The 16,238-nt window shown below is 37.6% G+C and overlaps 1 protein-coding gene across 2 annotated transcripts in view; it reads left to right on the top strand.

The window, feature by feature from the left end:
• The window catches only part of arid3a (AT-rich interactive domain 3A), a 43,421-nt gene extending 27,439 nt beyond the window's left edge, over positions 1 to 15,982 (top strand). Inside the window, exons 3-8 of one of the 2 annotated variants that reach the window (XM_015057153.1) lie at positions 4,719 to 4,791; positions 6,869 to 7,052; positions 8,212 to 8,459; positions 9,678 to 9,968; positions 11,566 to 11,655; positions 12,899 to 15,982. In XM_015057153.1, coding sequence (XP_014912639.1) covers positions 4,719 to 4,791; positions 6,869 to 7,052; positions 8,212 to 8,459; positions 9,678 to 9,968; positions 11,566 to 11,655; positions 12,899 to 13,053 — 1,041 coding nt within the window. In that variant the 3' untranslated portion in view covers positions 13,054 to 15,982. Of the gene's footprint in view, positions 1 to 4,718; positions 4,792 to 6,868; positions 7,053 to 8,211; positions 8,460 to 9,674; positions 9,969 to 11,565; positions 11,656 to 12,898 lie in introns of both variants that reach the window. The other variant, XM_015057152.1, reaches the window with a different exon arrangement.
• Positions 15,983 to 16,238: the final 256 nt, after the last annotated feature.

Below are 16,238 nucleotides of genomic sequence, written 5' to 3'. Positions count from 1 at the left end.
CCAAAAAGTCGCTCATGTAATGTAATTAGTGACAACACAACTCTGCAACTGTGCTAACACACAATTATGCCTAAGAAAAACTCACCAAATATCCTAACAGTGATGTTTTTGGGCTGTGAGAGGAAGTCAAATTAACTTAATGCAGAAAGAACCAGGCCGGGATTCAAACCCAGAACCTTCTTGCTGCAAGGCAACAGTGCAACCAACTGCACCACTGTGCAAACTCTATAACATCTGATATTACACCCAGACATGCTGCTTTTCAGTTCTCCAGCAGTGATTTATGGGGATATTTTTAATTTTATTTTGACATCTTCCTCTCTGCGTGGCAGCAAGACGAACCTGGACCGTCATTCAGTTTATTGGCAAGTAAATAAAATAAATAGCCGTCTGTTTCATGTCATATTTATAACTCAATGAAGAAAAATGTAATGGATCACTAATTTGGATCACTCATAGCAACATTTAAAATCATCCTTTGTTAGATTTGGCTCCACACTTGATTAAAATAAATTACATCTTATTTAATAGCATGGGATTTTCTTCGCCGCTGAATCATTGGCCCATAATTAAAGTTTTAACTCTTCCACGCTGTAAAAACGATGGCGCTATAAAAACAATGGCGCTATAAAAGATAATTTATTTCCTCATCTTCGCTACACGAGCCAACATTTTCTTTCTTTGCTTGTATGTGATGTTTCTGCTGCATTCATTTATTTGGTCCTTCTGCGAAGCATAGAGTTTATTCCTACAGTCATATGATATGCGTACCTCATCCCATCTTGTAATTATAATATTTTTAGACAATTACGTGACGCTGCTAACCTCAACAACACAATAGCGCCGCAGATTGGGTCATAATAATTACTGTTTTTCCTCAACAACTCCTATTTTTTTCTCATAAAAATAACACCAATTTAAAACTTCTACACTGCGAAAACACAAAAATTTTCCCACGTATTTTTGGTTTAGTTTCTAGTGCAAATATACTAATTCACTTGAAATGATAAAACTAACTTACAAGTAATTTTTTTAAAAGTTGACAACTCCTTAATATTAATCAAAAATACCAGTTGCAAAAATGTCTCATTATAAATAAGGTACTCTGCCAGTGGGACTAGCACTTTTTCATCAATATTAAGAAATTATTGATTTAAAACAAGCTCCTATATTGCTGAAAAGCTACTTGTAAGTTAGTTGGTCTTATTCCAAGTGTCTTCTAGAAACTAGACCAAATATACTTTATAAGATTTTGTGTTTTTGCAGTGTAGGTAAAGTGTGTCACCTCTGAGACGCACTTTCAATTTGAAATGTTGGAAAAATGTCAATGAGCCAAATGTGGAGGAAGTAACTGCAGGCATTCAGATGAAGGAGGGTGCTGTGCCTGAGCCTGTTAACCCTGAATGAGACCTGAAACCGGATATGCTTGAGTAAGAATGGCGTCAACACAGTTCACACTTTACAAAATGAAGCAGCCTTGTTGAGTGGACGAGGAAACGCTGACGCTAATCAACACGCTGCCGTTCAGCTATACGCTTCTCATTTCTTCCCAAATAGCTGCCAACGACAACCGTCACATGGGAATCACACCTTTTACTGTTAACAATAACCGGATTGTTTTTAGGCATTATGGTCTCTGGGATATTATAGCTGTTTGTATTTCTTATCCTCTTGTCACTACGTCCCGTGGATTAGAGGGAGTGGGCTGCAGCAACACCACAAGGCAAATATTTATTGGTGAGAGAGAGAGAGAGACTGAAAAAGGGACAGGGAGCAAATAAAGTAACATGAGGGGGATGGGAACTGGGTAAGGGGTAATTTCTAAGATTTATGGTGCAGCACTTCACGAAATGCATGCATCCTGTAATTAAACCCCCCCCTCTGCAGGCTTGTACATTAGGTGGCATCCCCCCACCGCAGCATCCACCTCGGCCTCACAGCCCCCACTCCTCCCAGTCTTGACCACCAGCCTGGCGTCACTAATGAGGGCTGAACGGGACGAGCTCAGCGGTGACAAACCACCGCTGTCGCCATCGTATCACAACCGTTTCATTTTCATTTTCTCCCAGACGGCCTTTCAAGAAAATGATCGTTTTTTCCCCCCCCCACTAATTACATTTGCACAGAGAATTGTAACTATTGTTGCATGGGGGAAATTAAATAATTGAATATAGTTCTGAACTTAACTGAGCTTAATGAGATTTTTTTGCGTTTCGTCACTGGAGATGCTCTAATCTGATATTAATATCTGAAATTGAACAAAAAAAAAAATCTAGATCCGGCATCAGTGGTAATGTGACTCGATCCATAAGAGCAGATCTATTCAGTCTACTTCTATGCTTTGAGGTCTGAGAAACGTTATGGTTCATTTTTTATTTTACATTATATTTACAAGTCTGAATCACACTTTCTGAACCATTTATAAGATTTATTGCAGTTTATTTTACATGTCAACTTATTGTTTTCGTTTCAGTTTCTTTGCTGTTAATTTTTTGTTGCCTATTATAATCCTAGTTGCATCGACAGAACTATTTAAAGTTTTGTTTTTTTCATGTTTGACCAAGCTTATGATGCTAAGAGTTAAGACATAAATTTATAACTCAGTACTTTTATGTCTGTCTTAAAAAAGAGAAATGTTTTTCGATATTAAAGCTCAGATGTATCGGTATCGTAACATGGATCGGTGCGTCGCTATTCATCGCTCCAACATACAGTTTTTAAATTATTTACCTTTAATTGAACTGAAAAAGTTGAGAAATTTGATTTTTCCAGGTCTCCGTCGAATATAATCTATTTTATGCATGCTTAGTTCTTTTTTTTTATTCAGCTAAAATCATTTTAGAGCTATTGTAGCGTCATGCACAACAGAAGGCTTCTGTCCTTTTCGTCTGTTTGTGTCGGCGCCGAGCTGAGGTGAGTGATTTCCTGAAGTGATATCAAACGCTCTTGGTTGGAAAGTGCATCATGAGGCTTTGCTGCAGGCTGTGGGTTGTGCTGATGCCTGTCTAGTAATAATACGCTCGGGTTTTATTTTCTGTGGTTTTGTTTGACAGTGCTTGGTAGCACATTGTGTTTCGCAGCCGGTTACTTCCAATACAACATTATGAAACTCTGTGACCTTGCTCAGACACTCGTGTGATCTTGTTGGTACTAAACATTCGGCGCAGACTCGTCGCTGCAAACCTTTGCTGAAGTGTGAAGAGAGTCACGCTTTCACAGAACCTAAATGTTTGCATTGACTGTGTGCATGTGGCATAAATAGAAAACGCTCTAAGAAGATATTTTGTTATCAATGCAAGCGGAAAAAAACAACCACGGGCTGAATGGCCCCACTGTACTCCCCCCAGTGTGGGCGCCTCACTTTTACTGCTCACTTTCGCTGAACTTTCCGGAGCCCTGAGCCCTGCCAGCAGCTGGACCCACATCAGGATTTCATCAAGCCACACTGGTCCGCAGCGTTTCTTCACTTTCCATCTGGGACGCCCCCCTTGTCTTCCTCATTTTTTTAAAATTAATTTTCTTCTCGACTTATCTTTTTTTTCTTTTTAACCTCACAATATATGCGTTTACTTTCATGATTAAAGTTGAAAAACATTTTTAAAAGCGTAAAAGAAGTCGCCGATGGGTGATGAGTCTGGATGGCTGAACTCAAGCATAACACAACCACAGAACCAAAGTAGAGACAGCAAAGCTTAAATATGAGATCATAAAGTAAATATTTAAATGGCAGATAAACCAACGAGGAGGAGAGAGTCAGAACAAATGTTGTCAGTCTGAAGTACCTTAGAGACTTAAAAAACCGGCCCCAACAAAGAGATTTAAAAGCTCTCTATTCTGAATCATCACAGTGCAATGTTATATCACACATAAACAGTTGTGATATTAAATAAAGACTGGTGCTCTAAATTAAAAGTTGCGAATTATGTCTGCATTTTAGGCACCTTGGTATTTGTGCTCCAGTTCTGACCAGCATTGTGATGGTTAACCCAATCAACTTTTTACGTTTTTACACAAGAACTCCAGCATTTGCTGGTTTTGGTCTGAATTTGTTAGCCCCAATCATAACGATTAAAGAATAAATTAGGACAAAACCATGACTTTTAAATTAAAATTGACTTGCAAAAATGTTAGATGCATCACAAAGTGATCATCTTTTCCAAACTTCCTGGTTTTCTTAACTGGAAACCTTTGACTTATACTCTAAAGTACACCTTGGTGCTTTTAATTGCTGTATTAAAACTTGGTTAAAAACGAGAAACGTTTTCAAATGAAGATCCCGTTTTAATTGCTTTTTGAAGTTTTGGATCTATGATCCCATTCCTAGAAAAGAAAAACTGATTTGTTTATTTGTTTAATTTAAATATTTCATGGTTAGTTTACTTTTGAGTAAGAAAAATGCAACATTTTAGTTAATTTTAATTTTAAAAATGATATTTTTTGGCCAGTGAGTATTTTTGAGCTGACACAAAAAGTTTGTACACCTCTGATCTAGAGTTAAAGTTAGTAGCAGGCCATCAGATGGAGTCACTATGGTGCCATCTTCCATATGATTTAGTGGTTGTGGCTTTAATTTGTGTTTTTGTTTTAATATAACTTAAAGTTATGTTCCTGATGGTTGTAGGAAAAGAGCTGCCATCTTTAATTGGATGTTTTATGACATCTAACATAAAAAAAATAAAACTTTTCCCTTCATTTTTCTCTCCTTTTTGTTTCCACAGCTCTACGAACTCGACGGGGACCCAAAAAGAAAAGAGTTTCTCGACGACCTCTTCAGTTTCATGCAGAAGCGAGGTGAGTGTCCGTGTGTCTGCGTATCCATTACAACCATTACATTTCTTCATCAAATCTCCCGGCTTTATTACTAGCCGGTGCCACAGGCAGCTTCTAATTATTTTATAGAGAGGACGACGATCACCCTCCCCCATCTTCTCGGCTTTCACTGTTCTGGGTGGGGTCGTGATTCATTTCAGAGATAATTGCTTCACGGTCACACTGCAGCCTGTAGCCATATAAAAGCCTTGGGATGAATTAGCCGTTTTATCCAGTCCTGAGCACTTCTCCAACACTTTGCACTTCAGTTCTCCCTGTTTGGACACTTCGTTCATCGTTTGTGAGCAGCTAAAAGCTGCAGCCGTTTGACTTTGCTCTGCAGAGCCGCTGCTGGAGTCACAGGTGGGCTCAGGGCGTGTTATCACATCGGGGCGGGGGGAGAAATGGCTGACATGGGAGACAACAGACATGTGGTCACAACTGAACAACCAGAACAAGCTATTTACAGTGTCACCCACAGCCTGTGGGTGGGTCTGCCAAGTCCACTCTTGGAATCTGTGAGCGCCATCTGTAGGCCACTCTGATAACTGAGGCATTACTTCTCATATTCAAGTTAACTTGTGTTGCAAAGATGACTGTTTTATATTTTCACCTGTTTGTTTTTAGTTCTGGTTATGACTTGAGATAATATAAACAAACACAGGTGACTGGTTAAGTTTGTCTGTGCAGCATATTTCAGCAACAAAGCAGCTCAAAGTGCTTCACACGATGAAAACGCAACACAAAACTTCGCATTGCTGTGGAATAATTAATCCAGACTCAAACAAACGAGGTTCCAGTTACTATTAATCAAAGGAAGAGCTAAACAAATTCGATTTTAGGTTGGATTTAAAGGCAGTGTTTCAGCTGTTTTGTAGTTTTATGGAAATTTGTTCCAGATTTGTGGTGCATAGAAGCTGAATGCTGCTTCTCCATGTTTGGTTCTGGTTCTGGGGATTCAGACCAAAACCAGAAGACCTGAGAGGTCTGGACACAACAACAATAAGAGATATTTAATGTATTTTAGTGCTAAGATGTTCAGTGATTTATAAACTAATAGTATTTGAGAGTCTAAGGTAAAGACTTTTATTTAAATGTTCTGTTTTGCTCTATTAGTGCATCTTACCTTTGCCCACAAACACTAATCCAGTTCAACGCTGAGTGGAAACGAGGCGTTTGAAAATATTAGCTTCATTTCAATAAATGGTTATTGTTTTGACCCGATTCATATAAAAATACTTTCTTCCTGGGCTACAACTAATAATTAGTTTAGTAATTGTTTATTCTGTTTATTATTTTGATGATTAATCAGATATAAAATTACATATTCTGCACATTTTTCATTTAAGCCTTTCTTGTGCAATATTAGAAATAGTCTAATTGAAAATGCAAATAAACATATAATTTATTTCCTTTATACAGAAGAAAATAAATATTTTATTGCTTAAAATGTAGGACTATGGTTATCCTTTTGTGAACATTTGATCATTTTTTGCAAAGATATTGGAGCTAAATCTTTGGCTAAAAGAGCTTTTTTAACATCAACATGTGAGAAAGCTCAACACTTTCTGCTTCATTTAACATCAATACACGTAGAGCTGATCCTATTCTCTCTTTTCTGGATTATCCGATGAATAATTGCTGTTGTAAATTTTAAAAAAGTTGCTTTATTTTACATAATTTTGTTAGTTTTTTTTTTACAGAATTTGAACCACGTGGAGCTAAAACTTTGCCACTTGAGGAATTTTTAACACTTTTACAGACATCACAAATCCAAATGTACATATTATCTGCACAGTTTTTGCTTAATTACTGAAAATGTTGTTCTTTCAATAAAGAGACTTTTTGAGTCGCTACACTAATTAATTGATTACTAAATTAGTTGACGATTATTTTCATAAACAAATAATCGTGATTAATCCTTTCAGCCCTACTTTTTTCCCGAGGTTTAGAAGCAAACTACAGGCATCTCCAACGTGCAACTCAAATATAATTCACACAACATTAAATGGCTGTGCAACCTTGTAAGCTGATGATGTTTCTCCTGTGTGTGAACCAGGAACCCCTGTGAACCGTATTCCCATCATGGCCAAGCAGGTCCTGGACCTCTACATGCTCTACAAGCTGGTGACAGAGAAAGGCGGCTTGGTGGAGGTCATCAACAAGAAACTGTGGAGGGAGATTACCAAGGGACTTAACCTGCCTACCTCAATCACCAGTGCAGCCTTCACCCTCCGCACACAGTCAGTGCACGTTTCTGTTTCCTCTCACAGTTACCCGCCTGTGCTGTTGTTGTGTTTGGCATATTTGGATTCACCCTTCCAGTGGTGACAGACGCAGCTAAGTCAGCTTTTCTCATGACTAAACAGTGCCTTAACTGTCGCAGCTTTAATCCCTTAATCCCTGCTCTGTTCGGTGCTTCACAGCGTCGGAGATGGCACAGATCAAATGTCAACAGCCGCTTTGTTTTTCAAATTAACTCCTGTGTGTTGAAGTAATTTCCTGTAGTTGGTAGTTGGAGCTCCTCGCTCCCAGCTAGCAAAAGATCATCCTGATCTGCTCTCCCAGGAAGGAGGCTCGTGTTGTATTTACGTTTTTTATTCCTCTTGATCTTGATTTTAGCTCAACCTGAAACTTTAATGTGCTTCATTGGGATTTTAAGTGGTAGAACAACACAAACTGGAGCGTAGTGTTGAATTGGAAGGGAAATAATGCATGTTTTTTCATTTTGATTTATAGCTAAAAGTCAGAAAAATGAGGCATTAATTTACATTCTGATGATTAACATGAAAGATAATTTTAGTTTAGACTTCATCATTCATTTTATTGATGGTTTCAGTTTTTTATTTTCATCTTATTTTTTGTTTTGGGATTTTTTTGGGGGGGGGGATATTTATTGGATTGTTCAGTACAAAATTTAAATTTATTAGTTTTTCAGAGGACAAACTTGCATTGTTATGCCATTATCCTTTTATTAATTGAAAATTGTATCAAAACAACAATATTATCGTTTATCTCAATAATTTCTGGGACAATTTATCTAGCAAAATTTGTTATTGTGACAAGAATAGTTATAAGGTAATTCAAAAAAATAAATAGTGACTTTAGAGGGAAAAATATAATAAGCCAATTAAAAGCTCATGGAATTAGTTGCTGAGATAAAAACTCGTTGAATTAAAAAAATAGGGACAATTATTCTGCTTTTTTAACATCTGGACCTTCTTAGATCTGGTGTAGATCTAAGAATATTTGAAAAATATTTTAAAAAAATCAACAACCTGAGCTTCATTCCACTATTTTATGTTGCTCTTTGATACAAAATTCCCCAAAAGGTACATTGAATTTTGAAGTAAAGCATCACTTAATGTTCATAAAAGAATCATTTACATCCATTAATTCCAGATACATGAAGTACCTGTACCCATATGAATGTGATAAGAGAGGTCTGAGCAACCCCAACGAGCTGCAGGCGGCCATCGACAGCAATCGGCGGGAAGGACGACGGCAGAGCTTCGGCAGCTCGCTCTTCACCTACTCCCCCAACGGGACGCCAACCATGCTGTCCTCGCCTAAAGTCTCTACGCCGAACGTTGGCTTGACGGTGGGAACCAACGGCGCCTCGCTCGCCCCCATGCAGAAGATTAAGAAAGGTGGGAACTGTTGGTTGTAGGAGGTGAAACTTAAATGGCTTGTTTTTATAATCCTTGCAAATGCTTGAATTTAAAGTAAGTGTTTTCAAGGTTTGCAAGGTTAAAATCCTTGGAAGTGTTTGATTTTTGTAAGAAAGTGCAATTCAACGTTTGATTAAAAGTCTAAATTTGGAAAGCATTTTTTACTTAATAAAAATACTTTTTTTCTCACTGACTGAAGTTAAATCAGACTAACCTTTTTTATTTCATGTCATTTAGATTCAACAAAATTATTTCTTTTTTCTAAATGCCAAAAAATTGAGCAATAAAATCTTTACTTGTTTTTCTCTAACATCATATATTTAATTTGAGCAAGAAAGCCATTTACACACAATATGTTTGAATTAATTTAATGTTTCAATGTAATAAATATGTTATTCTTAATGACTCAATGGCTTATTTATCTGTTTAATTGAAGTACAGGTTTAAACCATTAATATTTTTTTTTTTTGTTGTTAAATTAGTGTTTTATTTTTGGACCAGTCAGTTGGATCATTATTCACATTATTCCAGCAGCAGAATGTAAGGGTAGCACTGTACCTTAATATCCTTCTACTCAATTAAAAGTAAAAATGTATTTGGTAAAAAAAAAAAAAAAAAGTTCACTTGAGTGAGTAACTAATCAAAACATCAACATTTAATATTTAAAAATTTTACCATCAGATGGACCGAAATATAAAGTTATGTGGAAATGTTGATATTTTAAAGACTAAATTAAATGAAAATGATTTATATAAACAGCATAATCACAAAGTAAAATCAGAATTTTTTAAATATAAAAAATGTTAGCAAAAACTGCAAGTGTGTGTCTGTGTCTGGTGAATTTTTGGCTGAAACAATCTCGTTCATTTGGTGAAGTTATTCTCAGTAGGTAGAGTACAAATATTTTACTCAAGTAAAAGTAGCAATACTTCATAATAAATAATAATAAATTCTTTAGTTCTTCTTTTTCAGTGACCCGTTTTTAAGCCACTTATTCGTATTATTTTTAGCCACGATCGTTTGGTAGGCTAGCTGTAGCATCGCACGTTGAGCTGACGTCACGGCAAACAAACGGTCGTTTGCATGCAGTACCTTGTGGACCAGTAGGGGGAGCCTGCGGACTCGCAGCTTGATAAAGATTGATTTCAATGTATTTGATTTTATCTGACGCTGATTTTCTCCTTGTCGGACTAGAAGAGGAGGGAAGCCAGCCGCTGCCGGGGGTCGGCATTCCTCGTCTGCCGGTGGGTCCCATGCCCGGCCACTCGGTGGCCGCCGTGCAGGCGGCGGCGGCGGCCCAGGCGGCCATGGCGGCTCAGGTGGCGGCTTTGGAGCAGCTGAGGGACAAACTGGAGGCGGGTGAGCCTCCGGAGAAGAAGATGGCTGTTCCTGCGGAGGAGCACCACCGGCTGCTGCAGAGAGCTCTGCAGCACAACCTGCTGGCCATGACTGCTCAGATACCCATGAACATCCGCATCAACAATCAAGGTACCGAACCTTCTGCAGCGTTTCCTCACAAGCACAAATGTTGTTGTTGTTGTTTTAAATTATGTAAACGTATGCTACCAAAATAATTTACTAAATGGCGGAATAATAGTGGGAGAAATATTTGTTTTTATCAGTTTCTGGAAATTCTGATGTTTACACAAACTCATAACAAACACACTACTACAGTTTATTAAACAATATGTATAAACATTTTTGTTGATATTGTTATATTCTGCTTGCTTACATTTTTAGTTAAATATAGGCACAACAAGCATTTTACAAAATTAACATTTTGCATGTTTTTGTACTTCAATTTGGATCTCAACTGCTTCTAAAAACAGCCAAAAAAAACATCCAGGAGTTTTCTGGTAATATTATAATGTTTAAAAATAAACCGTTTCAAAAACCTCTGGAAGGGTTAGGTCATATTAAACGGGCTCTGCGCTGTTACCTAGCAACCCCAGCCAAGCTCCAGCTTGTTTGGTCAGCTGGTTTTATTGTTGTATACACTGTACAATGGCTGCTGGAAAAGACGAGTGTTTTGTTGTTGACTTGCCATCCAGAAACCACTTGTTGCGTTCTTGTTGATTGTGCAGGAGGCTCTACTAATGTTTTTCAAAGATGTATAGCTGTATAATTGCCCATACGTTTCCAGCCATTTTCATGTGTGAATGTGAACGTTGAGTTGGGGGCATGGCCAGCAGCAGCTAATTTGGATTTAAAGTGACAATACGCCCTAAAGCAGATCATTCTGAAAATTCAAAATAAACAGAACTGAGCAGAAAATCTGATTATTTGAATCATTTTGTGCAAATAAAATGTAATGAGCATGTTTTGCATCGCTTATAGACTATCCTAACCTGTTGAAGGAAGCCTAACAGGTCACATTTAAGACAATATTGTAAAAAAAAAAATTAAAAATCTGTTTAATATGTAATCTTTGATTGTCAGAATAATTGATAGGTTGACATTAGTCATTAGTTGCAGCCCTACTTAAAATGACCTTAATGACTTAAATGGTCATCTTGGACAGGTTTTATGTCAAGCATAGATGTAGACACACATCAGGTTGCCGTTTAGTTTTTACTGTAGCACACCCTTGGCATTTTTTTCCTCCCTTTCATTGTGCATAATTTCTAGATTTCACCCGTCTTCCCCTTTGTGCTTCAGTTGCCATCTCAATACATTCTTGTCACCACAAACCACAGCAGTAAGGAAAGCGCTAACAGCAGGCCTATATGTTGACCTGTTTAGCTTTTAGGAGCGGCACGCGTGCATACATGCCTTACATGTGTGTGTTTGTCTTTGTTATGTGCAAGCGGCATCTTTGATCTTATAGCAAAGGTTCGTCTCGGTTTCTGACTATCTGATGGAACACGCAAACCGTTTCTCAGTAAGCGATAAAACTTCACAGAAATGTTCTTATAGAGGTGATTTAAAAACAGAAGAAAAAAAAAGACAAATTGCACAAAATGTGTGTGTTTGCCAAGATAAATACTTGTGCACTCCACTCTATCTCTGCCTTTTGGGTGAGATTTTTAACACTGTTTGGACAAAAGATTATTATAAAAAAAATAAGCTATTGTCTTCCTGGCAGATGGCAGGCAAGAGTCGGCTCTGAACCTCACCACAAACGGCACAAACAGCATCAGCATGTCAGTGGAGCTCAATGGAGTGGTATACACTGGTGAGTACCTCTGTGATTTCGTACAGGAAGTACAGCGCATCACTTCCTTCCTCTGTCATTACCCCCCCTCTTAATTTGATATTCACTTGGGAGAAAATGTATATGTTGTCTTCTCTTTGCAAGCCTTTACCTTCCATGTATTCAGATTGATGGATGTTAAGAGACTCAATCCGGTTTTGATTTCGAGAACTGGCATCAAAATAGTTCATTTTTCCAGATCTCATTGGTATAAAACACGTTTATTTTTGGAAACCTCTGCTAATGTGGCAGATAAATCTCTTGGAAGGAACATTTTTAAATTGTTATCATCCAGTAAAACCTGAGGATCTCTTTTTTTTTTTTTTGGCTTATCTCAAGTTCAATTAATGGAGAAACTTTATTTCTTCAAAAATCAGACAGAATATTTGTTTCATTATTTAGAAACAGAATGCCTCCTTTTCTTCCTGCATTCCACTTTGCAGACAAGACATCAGGCGGCCACTCCTCTTTCCTCTTTTCTTTGCATGAAGTTAAGGTCTAGTACTCTTGATGCAAATGTGTACCATCAAGCAAATACTCCCAACTGATTAAACAAAGATGTAACCTAAACCTTTAAGATGAGATCGAGCAACTTGCTGCTTTTATTTATCACAATATTAGAAATATTTTACCAAATTGCTGTCAAGACAAAATATCTACATGTGTTTGTTTAAGGCCAGATGCCTTAGTTAGTTTTGTATGTTTTATAAATAACTAATTAAGTAAAGACTGCATATCTCTGGAGATATAATACTACAAACTAAAATCAGCATCAATTTATGTGCCTCAGAACTGAAGAAAACTATCAAAACTGCTAATATAATATTAGAAAGAATATTGAAAATATTGTTTAAAGTTGAGATGAACTGATCTGAATTTGTGATTTAAGTCTCTAAACACAGAGTCCCAATATGATTTCAAACAATCCTTAACAACTTTAGAAATACAAAGAAATTGTTTATGGAGTTAAAATAATGCTCTATAAGTAAATAATCTTTCCTACCTATATTTTCAGTGCATGTTGGTAACTTCCATCAAATACATCTAGTGTGATCTTATGGATTTACATCTTTAAAAGCATATAAAGTTTTATAAGGTGCAAATGAGGCTCCTGGTTTCCTGTTTTTAGTGAAATATTACCATTTCTTGAATTTGGATTTAAATTTATGTGCTGTGGATTTTAACAGTGATTTATGGTTTTCCTTTTGCCCCTTTTCCTGTCTAGGTGTCCTTTTCGCTCAGGCAGCAGCAGGGTCAGCTTCGTCCGGTGTGTCTGTGTCGTCCCTCTCCAACAAGCCTGTCAGCAGTCGCATTGCTCCACAGCAGCAGCAGCAGCAGCAAAACACACCTACCTCAGCCTCCAGCAACCCGCTGTCTTAACAAACTTCCCCCCATTTTTTTTTATTATCACCACGCTAAGAAAAGCCAAAAAGCAACCTAATTTTCTACGTCATCTATGCCAAAAAGAAAAGAAGAGAAGAACCATCATCAGTACAGAAAGACAAACTGAAACTCTGCTCACTTGAAGTACACTATCTCAGGTTTTCTCTCACAAACTCACCTCTTTTGTTCTTCATCGCCAAAAGGATTTTGAAAAGAAATAATCCCAACTGAGAGCCAGTATATGCTAAAACTTGTGCACAACCTGTGAATTATTTATTTCTGCATAAATGTACAGATTATTGGAGAACAACAGAGAAGATAATAACTAGGAAGGCTAACGCATTGTTTACACACACAAACACAGCTACTGACTGACAATGATATTATATCTTCTAGAGGAGAGATTTTTTTATTATTTTAACTTTTCATTGTCATTATTATCATTATTGTTATTCTCTTTATTGTGTTTTGTTGTTTAAACCTTTAATAATCTTCTCATTGCAGGAAAAGTAATCTATATATTAAGAATTCTATGAAAAAAGAAGTATGAAAATCCTCTATTTTTAATCAGAAAAGCTTTAAAACGTGTGTGTTTTTTTGTTCTCTTCAGGGCATAAAGCATTGTGTGGCTGTGACCTCATGTTGTTGTAAAACCAGATAACCTTATAAACGTGGGCAGCCCTATGGGAGAATAAGTGCAGGTTTGGTCCAGAAGAACCTGCAGGGATCTTCTGCTCCCCTGCAGGACTGTCAGTGTATTATCGCTCTTATCCGGACTCCGGCTGGCATGCTTTCTGCACGTCTGTCTGTCTGTCTGCGCGCTCGTTCTCCCAGAGGCGGCTGCGGCTCGTCCTGTATGTTTTCACCTGGCCAGTCTCAGACGTGTGTTCGAACGGCTCTCTGGAGCAGAACGGCACTCGATTTAAGGTTCGTCGTTAGCTAAAATATCACGTTATGATTTTTCTCAGGTGTCTCTTAGCTTTGTGTGATTTATTACACTGGACAGAGCAATGCTTTCTACATTTTACCCTCTTGCCTCTTCAGGTCAGTGTCATGCTTCAGCCCCTTCAATCAGAATCGAAGCAGTTTTCTGATCCGAGAGTCGACTCAATCCTTTTGCTTTCTTTGAAACTCACACGGACAATCATGTGGGCCTCAGGAGAAACCTGACAGGCATCTTCAGCTCTTTGTAATCTTGATTCTTCTGTTTTTCATTTTTCCCGTTCGGCCTTGTTTTCCGCATGTCTTTGTGCTTCTTCTGATCCAAGTGCTTCTTATCCTGGGCTGTGACAAGGATGCCGCCTTCTCCGTCGACGTTACAGCAGCGAATGTTTTGTGATCCTCAAACTGTGCAGCCGCTGCGGTTCGATCTGGACCTTTCTGCGCGTTTGCTTGTGTCTTATCATCGGTGACGAACCCGGTCGGCTTTATGACAGAAGAGGCACGCCGTAGCAGCCAGCAGAGTCTCCGCGTCTTGAAATAGTTAAATCGTTTAGCTTTTTGAACTTGAACCTGCGTTTCCTCTCTGGACTGTTGGAGATCGTTACTCAGCCCTAAATCAGGCTTTGTGCACTGGTTCTGTTCGGAGGCCTTAACGCAGCGTGAGGTGACCAGAGAGTGAGCAGCTCCTCCGCCTAATCACTTTTTACTGTTCAGTCAAATATCACCAGATGGCTGTCAGGGCTTTGAGTCCTGGACTCGCTTCTCTGTGGGAAATCACCACCAGCTGCTAAACAAACACTGGTCACTTTTCAAAAAGCACTCTTCTAGCTAAATAAAGAACCCCTTTCATTAGAAACTTCAGTGAAAAAGAATTGAAACTTCACATTTTTATTGTATTTAAAATAGCCTGATTTAAACAAGATGTTTAAACTTAAGTCAGTTCTTTTTTTAGTTTAACATTCGACGATTGAAACTTTCAGTCAGTTTAGACAATCCTCAAGAGCATATCACAATTTTTAAGACGTTTTGGCTTTCAGCAGGGTTCTGTTTGAACCCTTCTGACCCAGTCGTTCAGAATGGGTCCAAAGCTGAGAACCATGAAAAAAAGCAAACACAGAGCAGGCATGAATGCATCACAACATTTGTCTTCATTATTGGAAAACCCAACGTCCTCCAAATACAAAACGGGTACGGCAAAACTTACAGTTTGACTTTGGGTTCATAAAGTTAATATTGAAACAGAGATTCATCCAGTGAGGTGGAGGAAGTTTGGAAAAACGTTGTAACATTTTGACAACATAACGTTTGATTTTTTTTTTTTTTTTGGTCCAATTCTGACCTGCATTGTTACCCTGCAAGCAGCTCAGTCACCAAAATGCTTTACATTCACAGGCCATGCAAGCCTCACTTTTCTCCACATAGCAGAGCTGAATACTCGACAGTAATGCAGCTTCCAGCACATTAATATCTGAGGACTCACTGTAATAGTCCGTCTTCAGTTAGTTTATTTTATATATCCCCTTTAAATACAGATAGAAAGGGCAAAAGTCACTCAAGTTTTATACTTTTAAGATTTTTAGGCTGTTTGGCTTTAAAATATGATAATATATGTAATTTAAAGGAAATGTTCCCCTATATAAAACACTTAGTATTTGTCTTTAACTCTGTTGTTCCTCTGGTAAAATGTCTAAAGTTTATTAAAAGTAGTACTTAATCAAATATTTGTAAAATTTTAATGAATTGTAAAAGACGCAGGCCCTTTTGGTGTCACCTATGGTGATTTTGTGACTCCAAGTTGCCACTTTTTTCTGCAGTTCTGCTTTTAAATGTATTAAATATTAGTTGTATAAATGGGGATTTTTAGATAATGAGATGACATTTTGTCATTTTTAAAAGGAGTTCAGACCCACATTTAAACCCAAAGGAAGCTGGAAAATATGGATTTACTAAATAACCATCTGCTCCTTTACACCCTTTAAAAAAATTAAATACTGTAGTTTAAAAAAATGCTCCACTATTATTTATTTTATATAAATTGTTCTGGGTTTGATTGTCTGGACCCGTTTCTTAAAAGATGGCACAGATTTGGCTTTCCAACAGAGACAGTTGTTGCAAATGGACTCTTTTTGTATTTTTAAGGCTCTGACAAATTAAATTATCTTTTTACAAAGGAGCCTGAGGTCAAACAGGAACTATTTCTCTTCTATTGATCACGTTTCCTAATTTGATTTGAATCTCCA

This window comes from Poecilia latipinna, unplaced genomic scaffold, assembly GCF_001443285.1.
Source record: "Poecilia latipinna isolate Pla-1442-1.1 unplaced genomic scaffold, P_latipinna-1.0 Scaffold1438, whole genome shotgun sequence".
Lineage (NCBI taxonomy): Eukaryota > Metazoa > Chordata > Actinopteri > Cyprinodontiformes > Poeciliidae > Poecilia > Poecilia latipinna.
This window is presented reverse-complemented; position numbering and strand designations above follow the sequence as displayed.